General features: G+C 54.1%; 1 protein-coding gene across 2 annotated transcripts in view; it reads right to left on the bottom strand.

The window, feature by feature from the left end:
* The window catches only part of CDH22 (cadherin 22), an 86,025-nt gene that overhangs the window by 38,261 nt on the left and 22,307 nt on the right, over positions 1-25,457 (bottom strand). For both annotated transcript variants that reach the window (XM_037403114.1, XM_037403115.1), the window contains exons 3-5: positions 19,274-20,238; positions 14,024-14,318; positions 3,511-3,630 (exon numbers count right to left, since the gene is read on the bottom strand). In XM_037403114.1, the coding sequence (XP_037259011.1) occupies positions 3,511-3,630; positions 14,024-14,318; positions 19,274-19,498 (640 nt within the window). In that variant the 5' untranslated portion in view covers positions 19,499-20,238. The remainder of the gene's footprint in view (positions 1-3,510; positions 3,631-14,023; positions 14,319-19,273; positions 20,239-25,457) is intronic.

Raw genomic sequence — 25,457 nt, 5'->3', positions numbered from 1 at the left:
GGAGGGGCTTCCTGGAGCTAGAACAGGAACTAGCACTAAGCCTCCTGCTCCACGTCCTGCTGCGCAAAGTGGGGGGGACGGACATACAGACGGACACGGCCCCGCAGCCAGCCAGCAGCCCCAGGGCAGGAGAGAGGCTCTACAGCCAGGCTGAAGTGCTCTCACGCAGAAGCAACACCCACCACCAACACATGCGGCTGTTTTCCAACAGAAGCAGCAAAGCACACACAGGGGCTGACTACTGTAGGAGCACAGCCTCCCTCCTTCAGCAGCCACGAAACGGCACAATGTAGCTCCCTTGCTAGAAAGAGCAGTCAAAGATCAGCTGCACCCCACCTGCAAACTGAGGATGAATGGTCAGCACAAAGCCTCAATGTGACTAACGCCTGCGGGCTCTTGCAAGAAGCCTAGGGGATATTATCACAGCTAGCAAGAAAGTCATGCCTCCAGAGTTTGTGCATACAAAGCTCCCGATTCATACACCGAAAAAGCCAGCCTAGACCCTCAGCATATGCAGGGTAAGTTCTGGGACCTGGCTTGGGGTACACAACACAAATGCACACACAGTTTCAGTTCCTGAAACTCAGTTCTCAAAGTACAAGAGGTAGTAGCCGGTGTATACGAAAGAAAAGCCCATATGGATCAGCTGTGCTTTTTCTTCACCATCATTCAACACTGTGGAAACTGAAATCATTCTCCACAGCTTTGCGGACACCAGCAAGTGCCGTGCTGCAGCTCCCACTGTTCCAGTGGGGCCATTTAGTTGTTAGTCTCCCTCTAAAAAGATGTTTGTGACAGTACATGAATTCAAGGCTTATTGAGTGTTAGGATTCAGCATAGCATGGCATCAAGATGGTTTGGGTCTGCCTTTGACAGGTCCATCAAATCCAAAATTCCAGCTGAATACTGCAGCTAGTAACATCCAAGAACAGGAGACAAGCTTAACAACATACACGCTGTTCATATCCTATAGGCAACTGTGCAAACCACACTTGTACGTGCAAAACTGATGCTATGAAGGACAGTGCGAAAAGAGCTGGTTGTAAAGGCAAGGAAGGAAGAAAGCACACACGCTGGAAGGTGTCACGGGCTTAGGCGGTGTGCAAGGGAGCACTGCATGTATGGACCTACAAGAAAAGGTGGAGAAGAAAGTCAAAACCAAAAAGGGAAAACAAATTGTTCTTCATTACTATGTATTATAAGAAATGTAACATGCCAGGTTTTTACGGTTCTTTTTATGGCCATTAATAACAATGGTGGCTCTTGAGAGTTATGCTGCTACAGGTAATTAAAACTCATGCTCAGGGCACAAGCCAGGCCCCCCAGGGCAGTCAGACCAGGACTCCCATGTGGAGCACCAAGAACTGGTCCAAGTGCAGAGTAGGAGCGGGATGGGATTTGCTTGGGTGGACGTGCTGGCTCCTTGCCACTACCAGAGACTCAACAAAACAATGTCCCCCCTCGGCACCACAAGTCCTGTACTTGCTGCCCCCAGCTCCGCACCCACCCAGGCTGGCACTGACAGCAGGGCACACAGCTCATGCCAGGCACGAGGCCACAGGTGGTACAGGACAGGCTGCAGCTGCATCTTAAGTGGCTGACGGGCAGAGCTGCCCACTGCATTCCTGGTGCCCAGGTAAGGCAGCTGCAAAAGGCTAACTGCAACCCAGATGCCACTGAAGAGTCAGCCCCCATACCTGTTTTAGCGGTCAGATATTCTGGAAACAGATGTGCTCAAAAGGGGCCGAGGACTCTTCTGCACACTGTCAGCAGTTTTGCTTTTATGAATCACAAGCAAGTAGAACAGTAAATCAACAACAACAACACCCCCCTGCGTAGGAAACAGCCAGCTTGAGAATTCAGACACAAAAAGTCAAGGAATCAAGAAGCTTGGATTCCCAGAGTGACATTAATTCTCACCACAGTCCCACAGGGCACATTTTAGTTTATGCCTTAATACAGAGCATTAATGTTTTTGCAGAAAGCTGAGCCTCTGCACGTCTTGGCTTGTGCATTTTGCTCCCAGTGGTCCCTCTTCATTCTAGCAGCCAGGCTTCTACTCACAAAAAGCTGTCTCAGATTAACAGGATCTCACACACACCAGAATTTTCAATGTTTAGCCCACTGTTCATCCATTCCTCACCACCCCCTCCCCGGTTGTGTGTCCCCCCACCCCCACCTCCCGGCCCCAGCCCTGAATAAAACAAAGCAAATCTGGGAGAGAAGAAAACCCAGGTGCAGCAGCTTCTGGACCAGGAGCGGGTACAGCCCCAAGCCGCTGCTTATGCACTTTCCCCAATGCACCAGGCTCTGCCCAGACAATGGCATTTTCCACCACTTACCCCAGCTCTGCTGTCAGGTGTGCTTAGGAGCTACCAAACTGGAGCTCTCCTGTGACGGCAGCCAGGGCCAGTGTCACAGCCAGGGCTGGGACTGGCTTGCCCATGTGCACCAGACCAGTTTTCAGGAGGCATGTAGTTTGACACAGATGCAGAGGCTCAGGCACACATACCTTCCTTACACTCTCCCCATACCAAAGCCTCCGAACAAATTTCACTCTTACATAAAAACAGCCTTAGAAAACATCTATTAGAACAAACACAGGTCACCCTGACAAAGACTTGGCACTTCAAGGGTCGCTCCCAACCTGTGTCACTGTGGTTTGTGGTTCAGCAATGGGGGGGGGGGGCGGCGGTGGGACAGGACACCCAGCTTTCCAGCAAGAGCTGCAGCTACCGTCGTGCTTGTCCTTTGACAATTTTTCATTAAACTGTGGGTACTTTACTGCATGCTTTGTGCCTTAAATACCTCTTATTAGCATTTGAGTGTCTTCCCTCCTTAGAAAGCTGCAAGGCTGCCATTAAGGGTAATGTGAGTCACACTCCTGGGAGGCAAGGAGAATATATACCCCAGCACCTCCTGGTTATGGTCTACTCTAACCAGTAAGTCAGAGCATCATCTGCTCGGGATTTATTACAGAGGCATTTTACAACAGGCTCTATTATAAGTTATTAAGGAATGGAGCAGCTTCTACTGTTCTTTCATTAAATATTAATAGAACATTTATAAACCGATCCTTAATTTAAAGTGTTACCTTTAATCAAAGCCCTGGTGATAACAATGCAGCCTTTGGTAAGGCCCCTCTGGTATTACTTAAACCTTTCACACTGAGATTTTATACACCTGCAGGTGCACTCTTGCTCTGGGCACAGAGCACACAGAGGAGCTCTGGCTGGTGCAGGCACAGGCAGGGCGCTCTGGGTTGGCAGCTGCAGGTCCTCCTCTGCGGTGCTGCCTGCTGCAGGCACTGCTTGGAGCCAGGCAGCAGCCTGCAGGGCTGCTGAGCTTCCTCTCCACACCCAGTAACGCCGCGGCATGGGTACCCCAGCACCAACAGCCAGCATGGGGGCACAGGCCTGCTGGCACACAGCCGTGCACCGAACACGTGGCCACGGTCTGTTCTCCAGACATCCCACACGGACTGCCCCAGCCCAGCTAGCTGCTGCTCACCTGTTTTACTGTCCACAGTAAAGTGCTGCTCGCCCTCAAGCACACTGTAGACTACCCGGGCGCTGCTCCCATATGTGGGGTCATCAGCATCAGATGCCATCACCTGCATCACAGAGGTGCCTGCAGCAGGGACAAGGAGGAAAACAGAAAGTCAGGGAGGAGGAGAGAAGACCAACGCGAACCTCAGGGCCAGCAGCTGGCAGAACAGGAAAGCAGGGGTCAACACTGATCATTTGCACACGCTGAGGGAAACAAGAACAGCTGAGGCACTGCCTCCCCCCAAAAGCCTGAGAGCCAGGACTCCAAATACTGCTGCAAATGCCCTTTTGTCCTGCAGAGTGGCAGGAGGGACTGGACCTTGGGCCACCTTGGGGCTGCTGTCTAGGCAGGACTGCTCTCCAGGACATCACTGGTCTGAACAGCTTGGAGCTTTTCTCCCAGAGACTTCTGCTGGACCATCTGGAAAAGAGCTAGGGATGAGATGTTATCACCACAGCTGCCCCTTTCCTGTCAGCACTGAGCAACACCAAGCAATTCTCCCGCATGTAGAGGGACTTCCCAGCCAGAGCCTGATCCACTCTGCAGCACCAGATCTCTGCAGCAGACAAACCTGCAAAGGGACAACAGCCATGGGAGAAGCAAGGCTTTTGCTTGCCCAGAGCCAGACACAATCCCACGTCCTCATGCTCTACACGTAGGAGGGCAGGAGGACTATAAATTGGATAAAAGTCCATCAAATGTCTGCAATTAAGTTATTGATTTTCAGCGCTGCCTCATTAAACTGGGTGCTTCACTCCAACTGTCCCTGTGATGGCTTTAATTTGACATCATGTTCAATTTGACAAAAGCAGGATCCAGCACATGAGAACAGGACCAGGAGCAAAGGGGCTGAGATCTACAGAGACAACAAAAGAGAGAAGGAAGGGAAGCCTAATCCTACTTACAGACACCTCTGAGAAAGGAGATGGTGTGGCGAAACACCCATAAGGACAGGCTACCCAGTTCTACCCCTAGCACCAGACTTAGGGCATCTCTGCCCCAGAGGCAAACTGCTGGCACCAGTCACTCTTCTGGTGGGATGAGGTGCAGGATGGGGAGAAGAGCCCTGAGCTGCCCATAGGAGAGATCAAATCAACTGGGAAACTCCCTGCTGCAAAGTACTGCCAGGGCCAAGAACTGACAACGCTGGCAGTGAAGCCAGTAATTTATAACGGACAAGATTCCCCAGCAATGATTGCAGTTAAAAGGTACGTTTTGCTTCAGAGATCATTCCAGGGCACAAGACCAGCCCAAACTGAAGGGGCCACAAGAGCATTTCACAGCTCACACTGCTGCATCCAGCAGTGCTGATCTGCCTCATGCATCTCTCAGGGCTGCTGTGCCACAGGCTGAGGAGCAGAGGTGCCACACTGGTCCAGAAACCCTTCTGTTCTGCAGTTCATTCATCCATAAGCTGCAAAGACAATCTCACAGGCAGGTCTTGGCTACACCTGCGTCACAACTAATCCAGAGCCAGGCTTACTACTAGCTGTCAGCATCTGAGTCCAGATCCATTACATTCTGAAACACCAAAGGTGCAATACAGTCAGAAGCAGCCTGTTCCCACATCACAGTGGGCAGAAATAGAGCTGGAACCATCCAGAATGGAGGATGAGGAGCTCCAGTTCCTGGTGCTTTCCTCCTCCCCTGTCAGGAGACCACAAGCCACAGCCTGCAGGCAAGCCAGGCAGCCAGGGCATTTCTGCACCAGCCCAGCCTGGACTCGGGCAGGAGACGAGACAGCAGAGATAGCAATGCTGCTGCAATGCACATGCTCCCCCAGTACAGTTTGCTTCTGATCTTCTGGAAAGCGTGTTCACTGAAGAAAATAAGCAGTTACCATGGTTGCTTTTCATTCTCTCTGGCTGTCTTCTCAGAGCTGCAGCTCTGCTGATAGCACAAGAATCCCCCTCATCAGTCTTCAGCAACAAGCTAGTTCAAGTCAACTTATTTATGCTTTGCTGTCTCCAGCGAAGTTATGGTGCATCCCTGCCAGGCACATCCAAATTACACTACAGCAACACTAGCTCCCTGCCTTGCAAACAACTGTTTAAGAAATACTGTTGCTGCATTTCCTTGAAAAGGTCTGTCCCACCTCCTCCCGCTGCCTGCCATCATGCAACTCTTTCACCAGTTCTAAGCTAAGGCAGATGATCCCCACTGCATATCCCTTTGGGAACCCTGACATGTTCCATTGGGAGGTTTCTGATCAGAAAGCAGAGGAAGGGATCAGGGAAGGCAAAGTATGTGGCACCAGGGTCTCCAAGTACCCCTCTCCCAGGTGCAGCAGAGAAGCCCGGCTAGGGATGCTGTAGCTGCCAAAGTCTGAGAATCACAAAAAGCACCACCTGCCCTAGCAGCAGGTAGGGCTCCTTCTGTGCCCAGCCCAGCAGCAACCAGCTGAGAGTCCGTGCCCAGTACTCACAGCAGCACCTGCCCCCGCACCTGCACCCACCACCACCACAGGCAGAACCTGCTGATCTTGCATAAACACCCCACACTCCAAGAACCATTGCTCTTGCCTAGGCACCTCAGAGGCAAAGTGTTGGGGGATCCAGAACTCACCCACACGCACATGAGCCCATCAAGAGTTATTTGCCTGCACTCGCCCTGTATACAGTATAGCTTGCATCAGAACCACATACATGCAGGCAGAGCAAGTGCCCCAAGGACTATGCCACAACCCTCTATCCCAGCCATCTCAGTGCTGTCACCCCACAGGGGCCGGTCAGTGATCACTAAAAGGGGGGGGGGGGGGGAGGAGGCTCAACACCAAAAGTCTGCATCAGGCTCTCCACCCTCATGCTGCTTCTCCACAGATGCATTCACCCACTTGCACTATACACCTACTAATTCACCCCTATCTGAGAGCTACACTCCTGGTGTTCCAGTATTTACCTGAACATTGCAAAGCTGCATCAGTGCCACAGTCCAACGGGAAGGCAGGACCTACACCCATCCAGAGGTGGGGGTTTGTTTTTCCATTTTAAGCCATGCCCTGGACAAGCCAGGCGGGTTGCTGCTCTTGGTTTTCCCATGCCAGCACAGAAAGCTCCTGGCCCACAGGGCTGCAGATGCAGGCTGCCAGGTCCCAGGCGTGAGACTCATGTTTGGGAGCAGTGTTTTCCATTCCAGTGTGAGGGAAAACCAAGCAGCATGAGGAGCACTGCAGCAGGACACCCTCAGCTTGGAGGCAGCAGGGTCACAGCACGCTGCCCTTAGGCTGATGGTAGCAGCCCTGAAGGTGGTGAAGGCTCTTCCCTTCCCCACCTGCTCTCATGGCATCTCATTAACAGATGAGCAAAACAAGCAGGTAGGGAACATAAACACCACTTTGTGCTTTGACTTCTAGTCTGCAAAGATGCAATGCAGCCTGCTCAAGGTCACCTATAGGATATCAGGAATCTAGCAGTCCAACTGTCCGGCATCCTCTCTTAACCCCTACTTCTCCCTTTCCCACCCCTCCCTCTCACTGTAAAGAACAAAGGTCTTGAATTCCCGTTACACCCGATCCCCTCCTCCCCGCAGAGCCAAGCCCAGGAGCGCCGCTCCCGCCCCTGCGCTGACAGCAGTCCCCGCTCTCCGAGCACAGCACTGCCCACAGCAAGTACCGCATGTACGAGTTTTATTTAGTTTTCTGGCAGTGCCTTAGCCATAAAAGACAGGATAAATAAAACCTAAATATCCATCATGTACTGTATAACCCACCTCCCATAACCAGGAAGCCTGAACTCGTATCCAGAGAGATAATTGGACATGTAAAACCAGATAAAGACCTCAGTTTCTCCCCTGGGCAGTCACCCCACAGAACCAACGGAAACCAACAATTTTATATAAAAATTAACGAGTCGGAGTCCATCTCTTACTCTCCTGCTGCAAACGTGCAACCTGGCACAGCAGATGGGACAGGCTGCGCTTCCCCCGGGCAGTCCCGCAGAGCTGCCAGGGAGGGCGGCCAGCCCCTGCCTCCGGGGCCCGGCAGCTTCATCCCTTCCCTGCTTCACGCAGCGGAGCGCCGGAGCCAGCAGCGGAGAGGGGCTGCCAGCCCCCAGCCGGGCCCATCCCGCAGCCCCGGGCAGTTCCGCGCCCCGCGGAGCCCCGCCGAGAGGCCGCGGAGCCGTCCTGGCGCTCGGCGCCGCCTTCCCCGCGGGACCCTGAGCCTCCGGGGCCCGTCTCGGCCGCCCTGGGGGTGCCACGCACTCGCACACGGAAGGCTTGTGGCCCCAGACCACCGGCTGGGCGAGTTGCTGCGAACACGTTCGGCTAAAAGACGTGTCGGCCGGCAAAACGGCGGACGCACCGCCGAGTGATGCGGGACCGCGCTGGATCCCCAAGCGAGCCGCCAGGACCCGTCCCTTCGCCGGCGACGGCAGCACAGCCAGGCGACAGGCCTGCACACGGGCAGGCAAAGCCAGCGCCGCTACATCTGCGCGGCCCCCCCCCGGCAGCCCCCCCCAGCCCCGGCCCCGGCTGAAGCCCCCAGCCGCTCCCCCCGGCGGCGGCCAGCTCCCTGCCCGGCGGGGCGCCCTCGGTGCGGGGACCGCGGCTCTTCCAGCTCTGCAGACTGGAAAGGACCCCGAGAGGAGAGCTTTGTCATGCAAAGCCACATGCCCTGGACTGATGCCAGCGTGCAGCACTCCTGTCTCGGGGACCTGGTTGCTGTGGGGGTGGGATTTTATAAACAGCGCCGTTTGCAGCTTTTGTCTTGCCCCAGCACATGCAGGGGCCAAAGCACCCCAGAAACAAGCAGACAGGACAGCAGGGAAGAAAATAAACCAGGAGGAGCTTAAAAATTACTGGAGCAGAAGTGAGTTTCTTGCAATCTCAGGAACATCCCGACTTGGTAGAAAGCCAAATCCAACCCAGAGGAGATTCACTGCAGAGCCCTAACGCCCCGCAAGAAAAGCCCGAGGGAGCCAACCTGGCTGTGGTGCAATTGCTCAAATATACAATTAGGGAAACATCCTTTGGGGTGTCTGGCCAGAAAAACCCATTGCACAAGGCACCCCAGCCCAGATGCCAAGCAGGCAAATGTGCTGTCTTGGGGAGCAAGCCAAAGCATTAAATTTAGGGGGCACAGGTTCCCTGAGGGGCTTAGCACATGCAGACGGGATGAGAGGGTGTAGCAGGTGCTCGATGCGCAGGGCAGAGGGCTCAGAGCTTGCACCATGACCAGGAGTGCAGCACTGGAAGGGGAAGGAGTAGTGTCTCTGAGGGCAAACAGACAAGGCACACCCCAGCTACTTGCTGCCCCAGCAGCTTCCAGATGCACACAAGTGTTTTGAGCACTTTCTATCAAGGGAAAGAAAAAAAACCAAAACAACAAACCCTGCCTACAAATGTTCTAGCTGTATGTTAAACAAAGTATTTTTCTCTGCTTCCAGCATGGAGATTAAGCAATTTCTCTTTACAATAATCACTTCTGCCTTCAGCCAGCTTTGTGCTAGAGTTAGGGCTTGACCCCAAGTTTCTGTCTGTATAGCCAAATCGTCTCAAATCTGGATTTGGTGCCTCGCAGAAATAAGGACAGTAAAATGCACCAAGGGAGGAGTGATGCTCTGATGAAAGGGTGCACATTTCCTAGCATGTCCCTCACTCCAGGCTCTGCATGCTCCCCAAACTGCCCAGAAGCACGCACTAGGCTGCAGCACCCACTCTGTGCAACCACCAGAGTTGTCTTGCAGGAGGCACTCATGGTGTGCTGGATTTGGGCTCGTGCTTGTGTGTGACAGACAGCTGTTAAGCACACCCCAGGATACTCAGGAAGGGAGCCTAAAATACAGCTAATTTTAGCATCTCCTGTTACAAGGTGAAGCTCCTGCAGTTCCCAGGCTGTTGGCTGGGTCCCATCCTACCTCCTTCTGCAGCTGCAGGTCTCTTCCTTTGGTACTAGGTACTCAGCTTGGGCATTTTGGAGTGATCTGCACTGGGGTGCCCACACAGAGGCCAAGCATCAGGCGACAGCACAGAGCACCCTGCGAGCTCTGAGCCCACAGTTTCTTCTTGAGGTGACAAGACAGCAGTAGGGCTGCACGAGGGTTTGCTGCTCGGACCCCATCCTACAGACAGATTGCTCCTTGGCTGGCCCATGTGCGTGCATGGCAGCTGGCTGTCCTGACCTGGCAGTAGGCAGAGGGGGTGTTAGTGACAACGCTGCCAGGCAGCACCACTAGCCCCTGCCTTCCTCAGCCCAGGTGGACCCAGTGCCTTGTCTCCAGCAGCTGCTGCCAGCCCTGAGGCAGGGTGAGGCCCTGCTCCTTCTGGGGAGGCTCAGCAGGAAGAGCCCTCGGCCCCACTGCTGCCCCCCTGCCAGACTCACACAGCACCAGGTCAAACCTGGCTCCTCCACACCCCGACAGCGGCATTCAATGGCTCTGTGCCCTGCCGCCTCCAAAACAGCCCTTAGCAGCTGCCCCGTTTCTCCTGATGCCCCAGCAGCCTCAGGCCAGATGAGGTTTCTAAAGATAAATCATTTGAAGCCCGCTCTTGCAGCTAGTCCTGCCACGCCAAGGGGGGCCAGGCAAAACTGTTGGGTCAGTTTCCATTTTGAATGTGCTTCTTCCAAGTGCAGGAGCTCAGTGCCAGCCTTAGGTGGAAACCGCTGACCTCTCCATGGGCATAACACATGCTCAGCCTAGCTCCATGGGCTGGGGTTAGCTCAAAGCACCACCTCTGCCCCTTACAAATCCCAGACTCTGGCCTCACTTTCCTGACCATCTTGCATCTGCCATTTTTGATCCACCAGATAGCAATAGCAACTCACTTTCCCTTTGCAGAGGTTTACATTGAGTCCGGATGAGTTCATGGAAGACAGACACTGAAGTTGACTAAACCCACAGAAACCATACACAGCTGAAGAAATTCCCCAGCTGAAACTGGTCGCTGGCTGGGAAAGTATTAAGAAGAGCATCACACATACTGTGTGTGCGCCGTTCCTCTGTAAGCATCCACTTTGCCCACTGTTCAAGACAAGATCCTGGAACAGAGACACCTTTAGTCCTCCCTGACTTATTCTTAGTCTCAAGCAGCACATATGCTGTCACTGCCAAAACGTGCTGCCCTGGCCCCAGCACAGAGCAAGGGGCCAGTGCACTGCAAAGCACTCCCAACTACTCTGTGAGAGTTTGTGCTGTTCTCATTTGTTATTCCCTCTCAGACGCTAGGAAATCAAATTACTTTCCCTCCCAATTAGTACTCCTTCATTATGCAAATAATGTCCTTTGATCTGCTCCTGCTGTCATGGAGCGGATCTGACCGTATTTGTTTTATTCCTCTTTATGCCCCAGGAAGGTACCCACCTTTGGGAGCTGGGACTATGCTTTTGGCAGGGAGCAGAGAGAGCTGTGGCCGAGAGCTGCTGTGAGTGAGAAGAAAAACCACACACTTGGGCAGCCCCAAGCACAAACCTCAGCGAGGTCTGGGAAGGCAGGAGTGTGAGAAAAGGAAGAAGGGGGTCACCCTTGACTTTTCAGGCTGGGCCACAGAGCAAAGGCTGTCAGAGCAGCAGACACAGGGAATGAGCAACTCCCTGTAAACAAGCTCCAGGCCAAGGAATAGCCCTGTCCCTGGGGTGGCCCCATCCCAGCCCCTTCCCCAGCAGAGAGCACAGCCGAACCAAAACCACTGGTGATAGGGAAAATGTCTGCACCCAAACGGAGCCAAGAGTAGGCATATTCTCCAGCAGGTCCCAGGGTTTGACCTTGAACTTGATGTATTAGTAGGCAATCTGAGCTCTCCCCAAGCTGCCCAGCCTTCCTGCCTCTGCTTGGCCAGTAAGAGGATCACCTCCATTCACATTCAGGAAGGCAGCAAGGCATGCTCCCCATTCACTCTTATGAAAATACTCATCAGGTCTAGGGGAGATTGTCTGTCCGGCTCAGAGACAGCAAACATCGCTACTGATACCAACCGTGAAAAAGCCACAATCACAGCTGTACCTGAGCACAAAAGGAGCACTCCCACACAAACAGGTCCTGGCAGGGCATTTCCCATAAGAAACTCCTGAACATTACCTGCCTGGCCCAGGCAGCATCCTGTGTCCTTCATCCTCAGCCCTTCCTACAGCTGCTGGAGCATAACTTCACACACACCAGGTCCATGAACCAGCCCCCATCTCCCTCTGTGTCCACACCAGGGCCACAGTGGAGGAGCAGGGCAGCTGCTGAACCCCAGAGGGTTGAGCAGAAAAGCTGCTTCTCAGGCTGGCTTGTTCATGCTTTCACAGGATGTGTCCATCGTCTCCTTCATGCTGCCTGTTCCTGGGCAAAGCACTGGTACAATGAGGAAGAACTCGGCGGGGGGAGCTGGGGCCTTGCAGCGCTGCATTCATACTGCAGGGGACCATGTGGCAGCACCACTTGAAGACACAGTGTGAAGCTCTCCTTGCCCTGTTAGCTGGGCCATCTCCAGGGCTGGGCTGCTACTGAGGAGCCCTTGTGCTCCCTGGGTTGGCCAGGCTACAGAAAGCTCCAAGGTTGTCGCAGGCAGACAGACCTCAACCTGGTAAGCAGAACATCTTGGAGCATGCAGCTTGGAAGCACAGCCCACACCGTTCACAGCACTTCTCTGTGCTTTTAACTTTTGAGTATTTTAATTTGCAGGAATCGCCTCCTTTCATGTTGTGAAACCGTGTTTCTTTCTCCCTCTGATCTCCAATTTCGCATAGAAACTGTCTCCTTTGATATGTCTTGTTCACATCAGTCTGATCAGGCAGCTCCATAATTGTTAGTGATTTTCAAAGAACTGGGATACTTGTCTAATACTTAGAGTCGAGAATTCCTTCCTTTTTAAATCTTGTTCAAGCAAGATAGATTAATTTAATTTCTTTCTTCCCTTTGGGAACAGGATGCCTCCTGCTTTGCTGCCTACATGCTGTCTTTTATTTCTCCAGGAGCACATGGCTGTAGTTCAAGGGGTCACTCTCTGACTCAGGGAAGTATTTGTGCAGGTAAATGGAAGAGGAAGGAGAGCCTGGGATGCCTCAGGAGAGCTTGGTTCTCCACCCAACAGAAATCCAGGCAGCAGCAGCTCCTCTGGTGTGGGTGCTTCCTGCACATCTGTACCTGCTGCAGGCCATGCACCAGCCTCGTGATAGCTGCGCGTTACCGTGGAGAGCCAGAGCTCTGTCCTGAGGCAGCACAGACCCAAGCACCATCCCCTGTGCTCTGTTTCCGGGATGCCTCTTCAGGCAGACCTTCCTGCATGAGCACAGCAGGACACGGCAGTTCTCCCGACCTGCTGAGCCCCTCGTGCGCTCCCCCAGCCCTGCCCCCCCCCGCCGGCGCCCTCCCTCCCGACACTCTCTGCCTTTCTGGCACTGTCGCTCTCCCCCTTGCTGACTCATCCCTTGCTGACAGTGTTGGGTACCTGCCTTATCTTTGATGTCAGTCAGTCTTTCGCAGGCTGTCTTCTATCTTGATGCAGCCTTTGGAGAACAGTGATTTATAGTGCCCCGTCTGCAGTGCTTGCCAACATGCGCAGCCTGCTCTGCGCTCTGGCTAGTCAATGGGGGATAACAGATAGCCTGACGTGGATGGGAACAGTGTGGCATTCTGGGCAGTGCAAGCAAGGCAGTCGCTCTCTCTGGACTCAAAGCTGTGCTCAGCACCATGGGAACCCATCATCGGGCCAGCGCAGGAAGGGCAGCAATACTGCAGCTCATGCATCACCTCCCTGTACCCCTCCTGACACTCAGGTGAGTGTGAAGCTCACTGCCCTGCTCTGCCACCCCTGCGGGGATGGACTCATGCAGCTCGGCAGCACACATCCCAGCCTGGCCCTCAGCACTTCAGTGAGGCTCATCACCAATGGACTTAAGGGATGCCTGGTGGCAAGAGGATGGGCAGGCTAACAGTAACATGGGGAAGCCACGCTGCTGTCACAGGGGACATGAATTTCCTTATCTCCACCAAAAATGCCTGGCCCCTCAGAGGAAGGTTGGGAGCTGGGTGAGAGGGGCTTGGCAGCACTGCGGACATGGCTGCATGGGGATGCAAAGGGGACGGCTGGGCAGCCAAGGGGCTCTGGAGAGCAGCACACAGAGGATGGCCTGAGGAGGGGCTGGGGCACAGGCAGCCAGGGAGGGAGAAACATCACTCAGGCTAATCTGACCCACAGGCAGCCGCGAGCCCCTTGGCATGCCAGGGGCTGTGCCCCCCACCCCTGCCCCCTGTGTTTGGGAGCCAGGGAGCTGTGTGAAACCAGGGTAAGTGCACAGCAGGCATCTGGCACCACCATGACCTGTCTCCAGGGCACAGCTTAGAGCTGAGACTGCCACAGGCTGGCAATCAGCTCAGAGGATTTATTCACTTGTTTTCCTTAAGCCACCTTATTTTTCTCTTCTGGCTCCCTAGCTCTGGTCTCAGCTGGAATCCCTGGGATTTGCAGGCGGTTTTGCAGGGTACAGCAGGCTCAAGGTTTGACAGGAGAGAGGTGCAGGTTTCCCAACCCACCTCCTCCCACCCAGAAGACCTACCGATGGGGGACAGCTCAGCCACACTGCCGATGTAGGGCCCCTCCAGGAAGCGTGGCTCACTGTCGTTGATGTCCTGCACCTTGATGATGAACTCTGACTCAGGCTCCAGCAGCTGGTCCGTCTGCCGGTCACGGGCCTGAGCCCTCAGGGTATAGAAGGTTTTCTGCTCTCGGTCCAGGCGCTCGGTGGCATGGATGTCACCTGTGATCTCATCGATGAGGAAGATAGTCCCTGCGCCCTCCCCGGAGATAGTGTACTTGATGGAGCCGTCCCCCTCATCCGAGTCCGAGTGGATCTGCCAGGGAAAGAGGGAGAGGGTGGGAGCAGGCTGGGGCCCTGCTTGTGCCCCCTCGATGAGACCGCATGGGTGTAAAACCCCTGCACAAGGTGCCCATGGTCCCTGTGTGATGCCCCATCTACTCCTTCTGCTACTGCTGGATAGGAGAGCGGCACAGAGCACCAAATGATGCCTGTGTGTGGAGGAAGTCCCAGTAAACTGGAACTTTGGTCCTGCCTATGCCACCATATGCTCAGCCGATCGCAAATCCTGCCAGTACCCACCCACACCACAGGGCACAAACCCCACCACTGTGCAGTTAGGAGATGATGGAAAAGGGAAGAACAACTCAACACCACTCCAGAAGAGGCTTCCCTGTGGGCAAGGATCCAGGACCCTGGCAGTCTGGGATCACATCTCCCAAGCTGCACAGCAGATCAGGGTGTAAAGGCAGCATCTGTCCTCATCCACCCAGCCGGCTGCCCAAAGCCCATCCTCATCTGCCTGCTCTGCCCAGCCACAGCCACCCTCTGTTCTCTGGGCAGTTGGTGCTAGCAAGTCTCCCTGCCCGAGAGTTCAAAACACTTGCTGCACATCTGTATTGTGTTTACATGACAAGGTGATGGGGGTGGGTGGTGGTGGTGGGTGGTCAACCCATCACAACATCACACCCAGAGCCCTCACCTGAGCAAAGCCTGCAGGAGAATGTGGCAAGTCATGCCTATGTTGAGGATGAAAAACAGAGCCTGTGGAAGATGCTTTTGTAGGCAATCTCTGCTCCATTTTCTAATTAAGACAATGTTTGAAGTTAGGAAAAGAAAGGGTAAACAGCAGCTCCCCACGGACAAGAAGCTGACTGGAATCCAGGCCAGATGTCCAGAGATAATTTTATTGGTGGCATTAAACTGAGTTATGAGGTTTTTACAATCCAGCCACTTATGAGAAATCTATTAACAGTAACTGGACAGGCAGAATGCATCTTGACAGAGAGCAGCATGGGCATTAATTGGGGCAATCCATAACAGGACAGGCCCCCGGAAAGGTTTCATCAGCTGCTTTCATTTGCTTCCTACAATTTCTGCTTAGAATCAGCAAAATCATGTCATCATCCCCCCCCGCTCCCCAAGAAAAAGAAAAGTGCCATCCATTAATTGCCTAATGAAATATGAAAATGTTTATGGGCCATTCAATCTTCCAAACTACAGTTCTATAATCCACCTTTCAGACACACAGCTCTACCAGCAAGAATTTATACCAGAGCTGCCTCTTTTTTATGATGCCTTCATTATATTTGTCTTGTTAGATACAGTTTATGTATTTATTTCATGAGTGAGGGGCCCATGCATTAGACAATTCAATGCATTTTACATGACATTCACATATTACTGCCCATGTTGAAACATCTCCCAAGGCTTGCCTGGGAAGGAGACCTTCAATCAGCTAGCAAACAGGACTGCGAGCCCAGCAGTGCTGTGGGACCGCCACAGTGGCTTGGCCACAGACCTGCTGGGGCAGCACCTCTCGGAGAGCCCTGCAGGGATGGTCTGCAGGACCATCCCGCCCCAGCTCTCCCTGCTGCCTGCTGGGGAGCTTGCTGCCCCCTCCACTTCATAGTCCTCTCCCTGATGTTCACTACTGCTCCCCTACAGATCAAGCTTTTCAAAATGGAAAAGGTGCACCTCATCTGTACAGCGCAGGTAACAGAAATCTGTGGTTTTCTGCTGAACACCAGGTTCATGATTCATAATTAGGCCAGAGATAAACCACCCAGCACCTCTTCCCAGAACCACGCTGAGCTCTCAGCACATCCTCTTTACATATTTGCTCATCGCTGCCTGCTCAGAGCAGCCACCAGCATCCTTGCAAACTGGAATGCTAGGAAGAAAAATGGAGCCTGGGCTCAAGGGGCTGTACAGATTGATTTACAAGGGAAGATTAAAAGAACTAAATCTGTGCTGCTTGGCTAAACAACAACTAATGGGGGAGGGCCAGTTAACAGGCTACAGACATCTGAGGGGAGATGCCACAGGCCCAGAGCACATCCCAGGGATGCTCCCTCCTGCCCAGTCTCACCACTGCAGCGGCAGGCTCAGGGAGCACCACGCTCCCACGCAGCCAGGGACCTGCATCACCGCCAGGCACGGCAGGCCAGTGAAGCTGGGCAGCCCCAGCATGGTCAGTCCCGTGCTGGCCCTGGGACCCACTGTGCCTCCCCCCAAGCTCCCTCCAGAACAGGGGCTGCCCGCAGCCCTGTGCCCCAGGAGCAGAGGGGACCCGCGCCCGCCACTCAGCCCTGCCAGCCAGGGACAAGGGTGTCCGCAGGAGCCAGGGCCGCCTGGAATGTGGACGAAAGGCTGATCTGTTTGATTTGCTAAACAGGAAAATAGTTTCCTTGTCCTAAAAGTCTACAACCAGGAATTTTACAAAGCCATTAATTACTTACTAATAATTAAATCAAAATTAAATGTGAACAGAGGTGCACATTCCTTATTAAAAGCAATTAAACAGAAAGCACAGATACACAAATAAAAAATGACTCTGAGGCTGGGAAATAAAGAAAATCAAATAAAAACTAGCCCATAATAAAGGCGCACTGTTTGCTCCAAGCCTGAGTTCATCAATTTTCTTTAAATATTAGCAACTTAATTAAATCTGCTTTTTTCCCTTTAATCCTCTCCTCTATCTAAAATAGATCTGTCCACATGCAGAAGTTTGTAACTAGTGCTGACCCCATAATTCTATTTAAAAAACCCAAAGAAATCCACATCAAACTGACAGCAGCCTCAGGGGAAATTACAGTTCAGAAGAAGGATTAGCTAGAGAACCCAGACTTTATGGAAATGGTATCAGCCCTTTGAAAAGCAGACGTAGGTGTGCAAGAGGCGAGGGGCAGGCCCTGGCTACGCTGCAGGGAGCTGCAACCCCGGCACAGTAAGGCTCCTGGACCCACAGCCGTGCTGGGAGGGCTGGCACACGCTCCTGGTGGGCCACGGGCCACCCCAGCCCTGGCCACTCCAGGCAGGCACCCCACCTTCTCCCAGCCCCGGGGAGCAATATTCACCGGGAAGGGATTTCAGTGCAGGCTGGCTGCTTATTTTGAGCGGGGTGGGTGATGCAGTGAATGATGTGGAAAGGGGCTGTAAAACGGGTTAGTTGTAGGTTCCCGGGTTCGTTTTGGAGATGAGGCAGTTGCTAGGCTACCTCGGGAGTCTGACAGGGCCTGATGCTTCGAGTCGCTTCCCAGGGGAGCTGTGAATTAGCTGTAACTGCATCGAGTGCCGTGGCAGAGGAGTGCAGCTTTTGAGTGTCTGCTGAAATGGACACAAATCACCACTGAAATCCCAGCTGGCCCCTAGCCAAGAAGCCCATTTTCAAGTCTCCTCCAGACTCATGACCAGACAGCCGAGGCCATCAGACAGCCCTGCTGCATGAGCTCTTGGGCATTTTCCTTTGGGGAGAGCCCGTGCCCCCACAGGGGCAGCTCCAGCGGGCTTGCAGCAATGCTCCGCTGACTGGTCCTAACAGCCCGCACTCCCTTCATCGGTGTACCGGGAACATCCTTCCAACACGTGGGAGCCACAGGGCAGCTTCTCCACAGCTCCCAGAAAAAGACAAAGCCCAGCAGCCCCAAGGCCAAATGCTCCTTCGGCCGCAGGACACCGGGAGTGGAGGGAGCAGAGGCCCCTGTGCCCCCTCCTCTCGCCGGGGGGGGGTGGGTGTCACACACCAGCAGGTTCCCGAGGACAGGCGCAGCCCTGCCCAGCAAGGCACTGTTCTCTGCAGCAGCTCCAGGTTTGCCAGCGCTCCTCTCTGAAGGGGACACGAGCAATGGCAAGAGCTAGGACAGCACAAGCAGCCACCCCCTTGCAGAGAAGGGAGACTGCCCGAGGGAGATCAGGGCTTTTCCAGCACCGGTGGACCAGCGCTCCCGTGCGCACTATTGCATCTTCTCACAGCACAGAAGGACACAGTGGTCACAGCAAGCCCAAAACCTCCCAGCGCCTCTCCCTAGAAGCTCATTGATGCCACTGCCTGTGCAAAGCCCAGCATGGATCCATCCCTGGGAGCAGCACAGCAACACAGTGCAGCTCCCAGCGGGCACTCAGGAGTGCCCACAATACAGGCCTGATGGGCATAGCTCCTGGCAAGGCTCAGGAAAGCTCTATCACCAGTGCTGGCCCTCAGGGTCCCTCCAAGCCTTGCCTGCTCACCCCAAGCACCTTCTACACCATGCTGTGCAGGCCCGCCTGAGATACATAAATCCTGCAACAATCTTGCTCTGGCCACAAATGAGCAGGGTTTCTGTACCACAGCTAGAGTGGGACATTCTCCTCTGCCAGCCCCAGCCTGCAGAGGTAACTAGCTAGGAAAGAGCCACTGCAACCTGCAGGACAGAGCACAGTCCTTCCAGGACCAGGAGGGAGCCACAGGGAGGGGCCCCAAACCAAAACCCGGCATATTATCCCCATGTTGAGAGGGCCATAGGGCCAGGGATGGACCATCTTCAGGAATTCAGGGTTGCACCTTGGTGCTATGGCAGCACTTTGGCTCCTCAGATGTGGCAGGGACCAGCACGAACAGATGCCTGCCCTGCCAGCCCAGCCTGCACACCTGCTGCTGCCCAGCAGGTCCTCCCAGAGATGGGGCTGAGCCTTCCCCAGTACAACACCCAGAGCTGCACCCCCTCTTGCACCCAACCTGAACACCATGGGAACCCAGCACACAACTAGAAGAACATCAATCTGAATTTCAATGTGCTTCTGCCCCAGAGTCTGTGGGAGCACATTAACCTCACCACCCTCAGCAGGGACTGGGCTCCTGCTATCCCAGTCCATGCAGTACTTCCCTAGCCAGGCCCCCATGAGCAACCCTCATGCAGGCCCTCTCTCCCCTGCTAGGCTCAACGCTGCTGCCAGCATGCCCTGCTCTACCACTGGCTTGGCCAGCCCCATGGAGACATAGGGTTACCTTACCTTCCCCACATACAGCGGCTCCGTGCCTGTGTACTCCTCCACCACAAAGAATTGATTCCAGACCCAGCCACGCTTCACGCGCCCGCTGGCCAGCAGTGCAGGGTCCCCCGGCTGCCCAAGGGCCGGGCCCTCCACCGCAGTGTGCATGGCCCAGGCCCCCAGCTCCTGGATGGCGCAGAACAGCAGCAGCATGGTCCACAAGAAGCCCTGCAGACCCCTTGCCATTGCGCTCTACGAGGCTGCATGAGCAGTAGCTTTTGGGCAGACAACTAGCATCCTTTAGGGAAGAGGAGGAGGAAAGTCCACACTAGCAGCATGGGGCTCACCAGTTAATGCAGAGCATCCCCATCCCTCCCACATGCTGTGTTTGTAGCTGGAGCACTCCTGTCCCAGCAGGCTGGAGTCACATCTGTGACAACAGGCGTCCTGGACCGGCCGCTCCTATCGCAGGAGCAATCAGTGCTGGTGCCTTGCAAGTTGCTCCTGGGTCTCCAGAGAAGAGTCTGGCAGCTGGCATTTGTCCCCGAGGACAGAGCTGCACAGCTCCGTGCTCGGCTGCTGCCGGTCTTGCTGGGGAGTGGGGTCACGTACAGCCCGCTGCCCAGCCCAGCAGTGGGCGGGGGGCTCTGCAGCAGCACACGGGGCACAGGCAGCCGCCACAGTCGTTCACACGAAGCAAAGGGAAACTTCTTCACGTACGGTTTCACAGAGGAGTTAACAGGATGAGCTGCTGCAGCCAGCGACTGCCTGTCCTGCGGTGGCCCTGGACTACTGTGCGATGGGTCTGGCAGCGCAGGTGCCTGGGCCACACATGCAGTTCACAAGCCCATTTGTAACTCCCATCTTCAGGGGGGTGACATCCCAGCACCTGGCGAAGGGTCCTTTGCCCAGCTGATGCCGGTCACTTCCATCCTCTGCTGGCTCATGCAGGGAGGTGCAGGGCAGCCGGCAGCATCCCCAGGAGCCTGGAAAAGGCCAAGGTGTCAGTGCTGGTGTGAGCACGGGGCTCCATGCCCCCCCAGCTGCCCCTGCAGCCCTGGTCAGTATCTCCCACCCTGCCCTGCCCCAGGTGCCCCTCAGCAGAGCCCAGTCCCACAGGTCCTGCTAGAGCAGGTACCCTGGAAGGGAGGGCAGAGAGCTGCAGGTCTGCCATGACTACAGACAGCTGCTCCAACAGGGACTCCCAGACCAAGAAGCCCCACTGTTGAGGGCACCTCTTCCCCACACTGCCCTGGTTGCCGAGGGGAGTGAGGTCTTCTTCTGGCAGGGTGCTACCGCTGCCCACACTGGTGGCAGACGTGTAGGCAGCACCCCCAGCACTGCACAGCTGCTGCTGCCTGCACAGGGCCAGACCACACCAGTCCTGCACAGACAATGCTCATGCTGGAGGATGCCAGCAATTGACAGCAGGAGCTGCTGGCTGTTCAGCCACTGCTGCTAGTCTTCCTAGCAGAAGTTTTCCCGTCATCTCACTTCTGCAGCCATGGGCTAGGAGAAAAGCATCTGTTCAAGGACTCATCACCTGGCTGACTTTAAAGCTAACAGCTTAAAGAAGGCCTCTGGAGTAAGCTTCAAGCCATCCGGCAAGGCGTTATGGACAAAGAGATGAGACCTGTAGCCAAGGGTAGATTGCATTTGGTGAGCACCTGGGGAGGAGAGGCCTGATCAGGAGATGGGGAGGGGTATGCAGCATCCACCTCTCCCTGCACCAACACCCCAAACTTCCACCAGAGCTCTGCGACACCAGCCACAGCCAGAACTACTCATGAAACATGCGCATATTTACTGGTTCACAGAATTAATCTGCTGTCATCGGTTACTCTAAACAGAAGGGTGAAAGAGGATGAATGGAAAGAGGGCGATCCTGGACTAGATCTCCACCTACTCCCCACAGAGGGTGAACTGGACTGAGCTCTGCACAGCCCTCTGCATGATTCTAAACAGCCCCAGCAGTTCAGACCAGGGGCAACTCACAAATATTTCCCTGGCTCTTCCTCACACTTGTCATTCCTCTAGTGCGGCTGCACCAGCGGGGCAGTTTCCCAAAGCATCCAGTGAGCTGCACTGTCATTTCTGCATTTGCCTGTCTGGATACACACTTTGTGAGAAGCACGGGACATACTAGTCCCAGGCACCACTCCACACTGCCTGTTCATGGTTCACAAGTGGTGTTTCATGCAATGTGCACAAATCTGTTCACACACAAGGGCTCACACTCATATTCTATCCATCTCATGCACAGCTAAGAGCACTCACACACACTGGCACTCCTTTGTCCACATTTGTGACTCATTTGGGTGTACACATATATTTTCCCTGCCATGTACACATGCTATATTTCATGTGCATGCGTGTGTTAGCTGTCACATGTGCAAGACCTGTGTACTTCATGCTTGAAGGAGCGCAGGGTCTTCTGTGTATTATTATGTTATCAATCACGGTACAGAAGCACTAAGAGTCCTCCCCACCCCTCTTCCCTGCCAGACCATTTGTTATTAAGACTTGTCCACACCAGCCATGTCAGGTTGTTGGAAATAGCACGAGTCCCTCTTGCCGTCAGGCCTCCCCACGCAGAAGCCACTCATGCCACTGCTCCTGAAGGGCCAGCTACTCTTGCCAATCTGGTGAGAACCCCTGTCATCAAACATCAAAATATGTAACATCGGAGGCTATGCCTAGGTGAACAAGATGACTTGTAGATGGGTGACAGACTGAGTCGCTCCTTCCCACTGTTCAAAGTCTCACAGAGCAAAGTAACTGCAGCCTTTATCGATCAAACACAGGTATAAAGGTTCCTGCTTGGGAGCAATGCAGCTGAGGCTGCCCCACCTGCAGCAGATTTCAGAGCAAGACACAATGACAGTAATAGGACATGTACAAACCTGTTTTATCACACTTATGTGGATGTACAGAAGATACACACAACAAGATACAGCACATCACTGCCACAAACAGTATCTCTCCAATTTCTCACATCTGGAAAACTCGTGGCTATTTTGGAGTTAGATCCCCAGACACCAGGAGATGTCAATAAACTGAACAGCACAAGCTGTACCACAGCAAGAGCTCCAGGCCAGCACCCAGGGCAAACAGTAAGTGTGGGAGGAATACCCTATCCAACATCTCTGCCTTGCCACTCTGCAGCACTTTTGCAGGCAAAGCTTCCAGATGTGTCCAAAGTTCAAGTACAAATGGGTTGTACTTGGTAAATGCCACTGCCAGAAAGAGAACTTAATGAATAGTCCATTCACACACTCCCAAGGACTACTACATAAGCAGAGTCTTGGGGAGAGGCAGTCACCAGCTGCTGAAATCTCTCCCTACCCTGCCTACCCTGACACCCTCTCCCTGCCATCCAGGCTTCTCCAACACTGGTTCATAAAGCCCTGCCAGAAGCCTGACAAGGCAGCAATGCCACTGCCAGAGAGCAGGTCTGCAATCACTGAAGACCTCCTGAACACGTAGGGAGGCTGAAAGAAAGCCAGCCCAATGGTGCAAATCCAGGCAACACCAGCAGCAGCAGCATCTTGACCAAGCTGGCATGAAGGCAGCACGTTGCCCCAGCTGTCTCCAGCATGCAGAGCTCAGGGCGCACATCTGGCAGACACCATCCACACTGGCTCTGTGCGGGCAGCAGGAGCCATCCTTGTTCCCCTCATTGCACCATTTCACACCTGAGTGGCAGCTGCAAGCAGCCGATTTCCTCCATGACCTGACTACCCCAGCCACATGCTGGAGGCAGCCCCGTGTGCATGCAGGGATGGCACTGCTGCTCTCTCGGGAACAGGCACCGTGCCTTTTCTTTCAGCCTTGCCAGAGTTACAGCGCATAAATGGAAGTGGCTAAGTCCTAAACGGTATCAATAAACCGGTAAAAGCAACAATTTAAATGCACACACTAAAGCAAGGCAGAGCAGACAAAGCAAGGGGCAGAAGATGCCGCAGCGGGCAAGCACAGCTCCAGCAGAGCTGCTCTCTGGCTGGCGGACAAGCTGGCACACAGTTCCCAAGGCAACTTGCTCAGCCCTGTTGCATCTGAGCACTCCACAGAGCAGCTACTGCCATGGAGAGGAGAGTCCCGCTGAGCACGCATGGGCTGGGCTGCCGTTGCTGTGGGAACCACAACCTTGTTTTTAAGATCTCAGCCATTATGCTGCTTTTTACATTTAAGAGATTTCTCATCTTACTGCTACGTCTGAACTAACCTGGTTTGCTAGTGGCTGTCTCCTGTCCGAAGTTCAGCTACGCTCAGCTGAGCTGTTGGTGTGCTCTTCCTATGGGCAGCGGCAGAGGCGGTGCAACCCAATTTGCCTTGATGTACCTCCAAGACACTCGGGTCCCAGGCTACAGAGCCCATCTATATGCAACCTATTGCCAGCTCCAGCCCTGAGGACTCAGAGCCACTAGGAACACTGACCCAGAGATACACAACTGGATTCTTCTCCACCCGTAAATTCTCAGCCTGTTTGTCTTCTGTCACAGCTTCAGGCCACAGCTAGGGTCAGTGTCACATTGCTCCTCAGCATGCACACCTTTCTGTCTGTCACATCACAGACCTCCTCCAGAGGCAGCAGATCCAAGGGCCCCAAATGCTGCCTGTGCCCTTGCAGTGGCCTGCACATGCAGCAGCAGGATTTAAAGTACCCCAGGGCTGCAAAGCACTACAGAAGGTTCTGTGCACAGGAACCAAGACTAGCAGTTTTATTTCCCCATATTATTGAAGACCTTTCACCAACAGCTGGAAGTGCCACTTCTCTCTGCCACACATGAGCAGCGGAGCCATAAATAACCAGTGGGAGCTGCTGCTCTTGCAGCCAGAACCAGCCTGCAGCACAGCATCCCAAGCAGGCAGCAGCATGCGGCTGCAGGTGTGCAGCACACATGCACGCACATGGCAGTGAGCCCAGGCACGGCTGTGCCAGGCAGGTTTTCATGCATGCAATGAAGCACCAGACTCACACTGCCTTGGTCCCAGGGTCATGCCCCCTCTCCTCCTGCTCCATCGTGCCCGCTTCCCAGTCATCAGCACAACTCTCCCCCTCCCCTCCCCACAAGAGCGTATGCAGTTTATCGGTATGTATTTGGCACAGCCATACTGTACATCATGTTGACAGTAGAAATTACATCCTGAGCTTATGTTTTACACTGTGCTCTGTCAAAACTCACCGCAGCCCAGTGATCAGGACAAATTGAATAGCATCCCGTCCATGTCAATATTTATTTCATTTTACAAATGCATGCTGATGCAGGGGAAAGCAGGCAAGGGAAGGGGAAAACACAGGCAGGCCACAGCACACAAAGATAGCACTGCCCAATACATTACAGTCCTACACCTACAAACCACACTGTTGCCCAACACAACTGCAGTCCCAGAGTCAGGGCAGTAGTGCCCCAGGAGCCCAGGGAGGGGTGATCCCAACCAAAGGCCAGGTAAGCATCCTGGCAGCTCCTGCAGTGCTCCCTGTGCCCACAGCTCCGTTGGAAAGACTGCCACACTGGTACTATTCTTCTGAGACAAGCCTTTAAAACCAGCAAGAAAACGCAGAGCTCCCCCATCACCTACAACAGATGCAACAGAGCAGAAGGAAAGCCCTCCCTCCTCGACCCCAGCTTGCTCCCTGAGCTAACATAGGCTTGGATGCGTTGCTTTGGCTCCTTGGCATCTCCTGGCAGAGTTGCATGAACTGCCTGCACAAGCATCAAACCACTCCATCTGTTTGGAGTAGCCACAAGAATGCTATAAAAGCTGCTGAGTAAAGCACAGCTTGTGCTACCCGTGGGAATGCAGAGCCACAGAACAAATAACAAGCACAAGACAGGAGCTCCCTAAAACTTGAGCTTTTCCCTGCTTTTCCATGGCATGCCCAGGCCCCAAAGGACACAAGGAAATGAAGGCTGCAGCAGGAAGGTTGCTGGTCAGAGACAATAGCTGAGTCCTGACCCCTATGGCCCTGGGCATGGCCCTCACTGCTATCTGTAGAATGAGTTCAGACTGGGAGTATCAGTCACCCGGCTCCAGCCCCCTTACCCAACAAAGACAAGGAAGGAGCGGACAGCAGCGCAGCAGGGATGATCTCCAGGGTGGCGTGGGGGCTAGCAGTTGCTTCCAGCACTTGCACGCAGAAGCCCAACCTGACAGCTGAAAACTGGGAGCTTGTGGACTCCCATGCTGCTGGACAGTTGCT

Source organism: Falco rusticolus, chromosome 10 (genome assembly GCF_015220075.1).
Source record: "Falco rusticolus isolate bFalRus1 chromosome 10, bFalRus1.pri, whole genome shotgun sequence".
In the NCBI taxonomy this organism is placed as follows: Eukaryota; Metazoa; Chordata; class Aves; order Falconiformes; family Falconidae; genus Falco; species Falco rusticolus.
The sequence above is the reverse complement of the archived record's forward strand: the minus strand, read 5'-3'. Positions and strand labels throughout refer to the sequence as shown.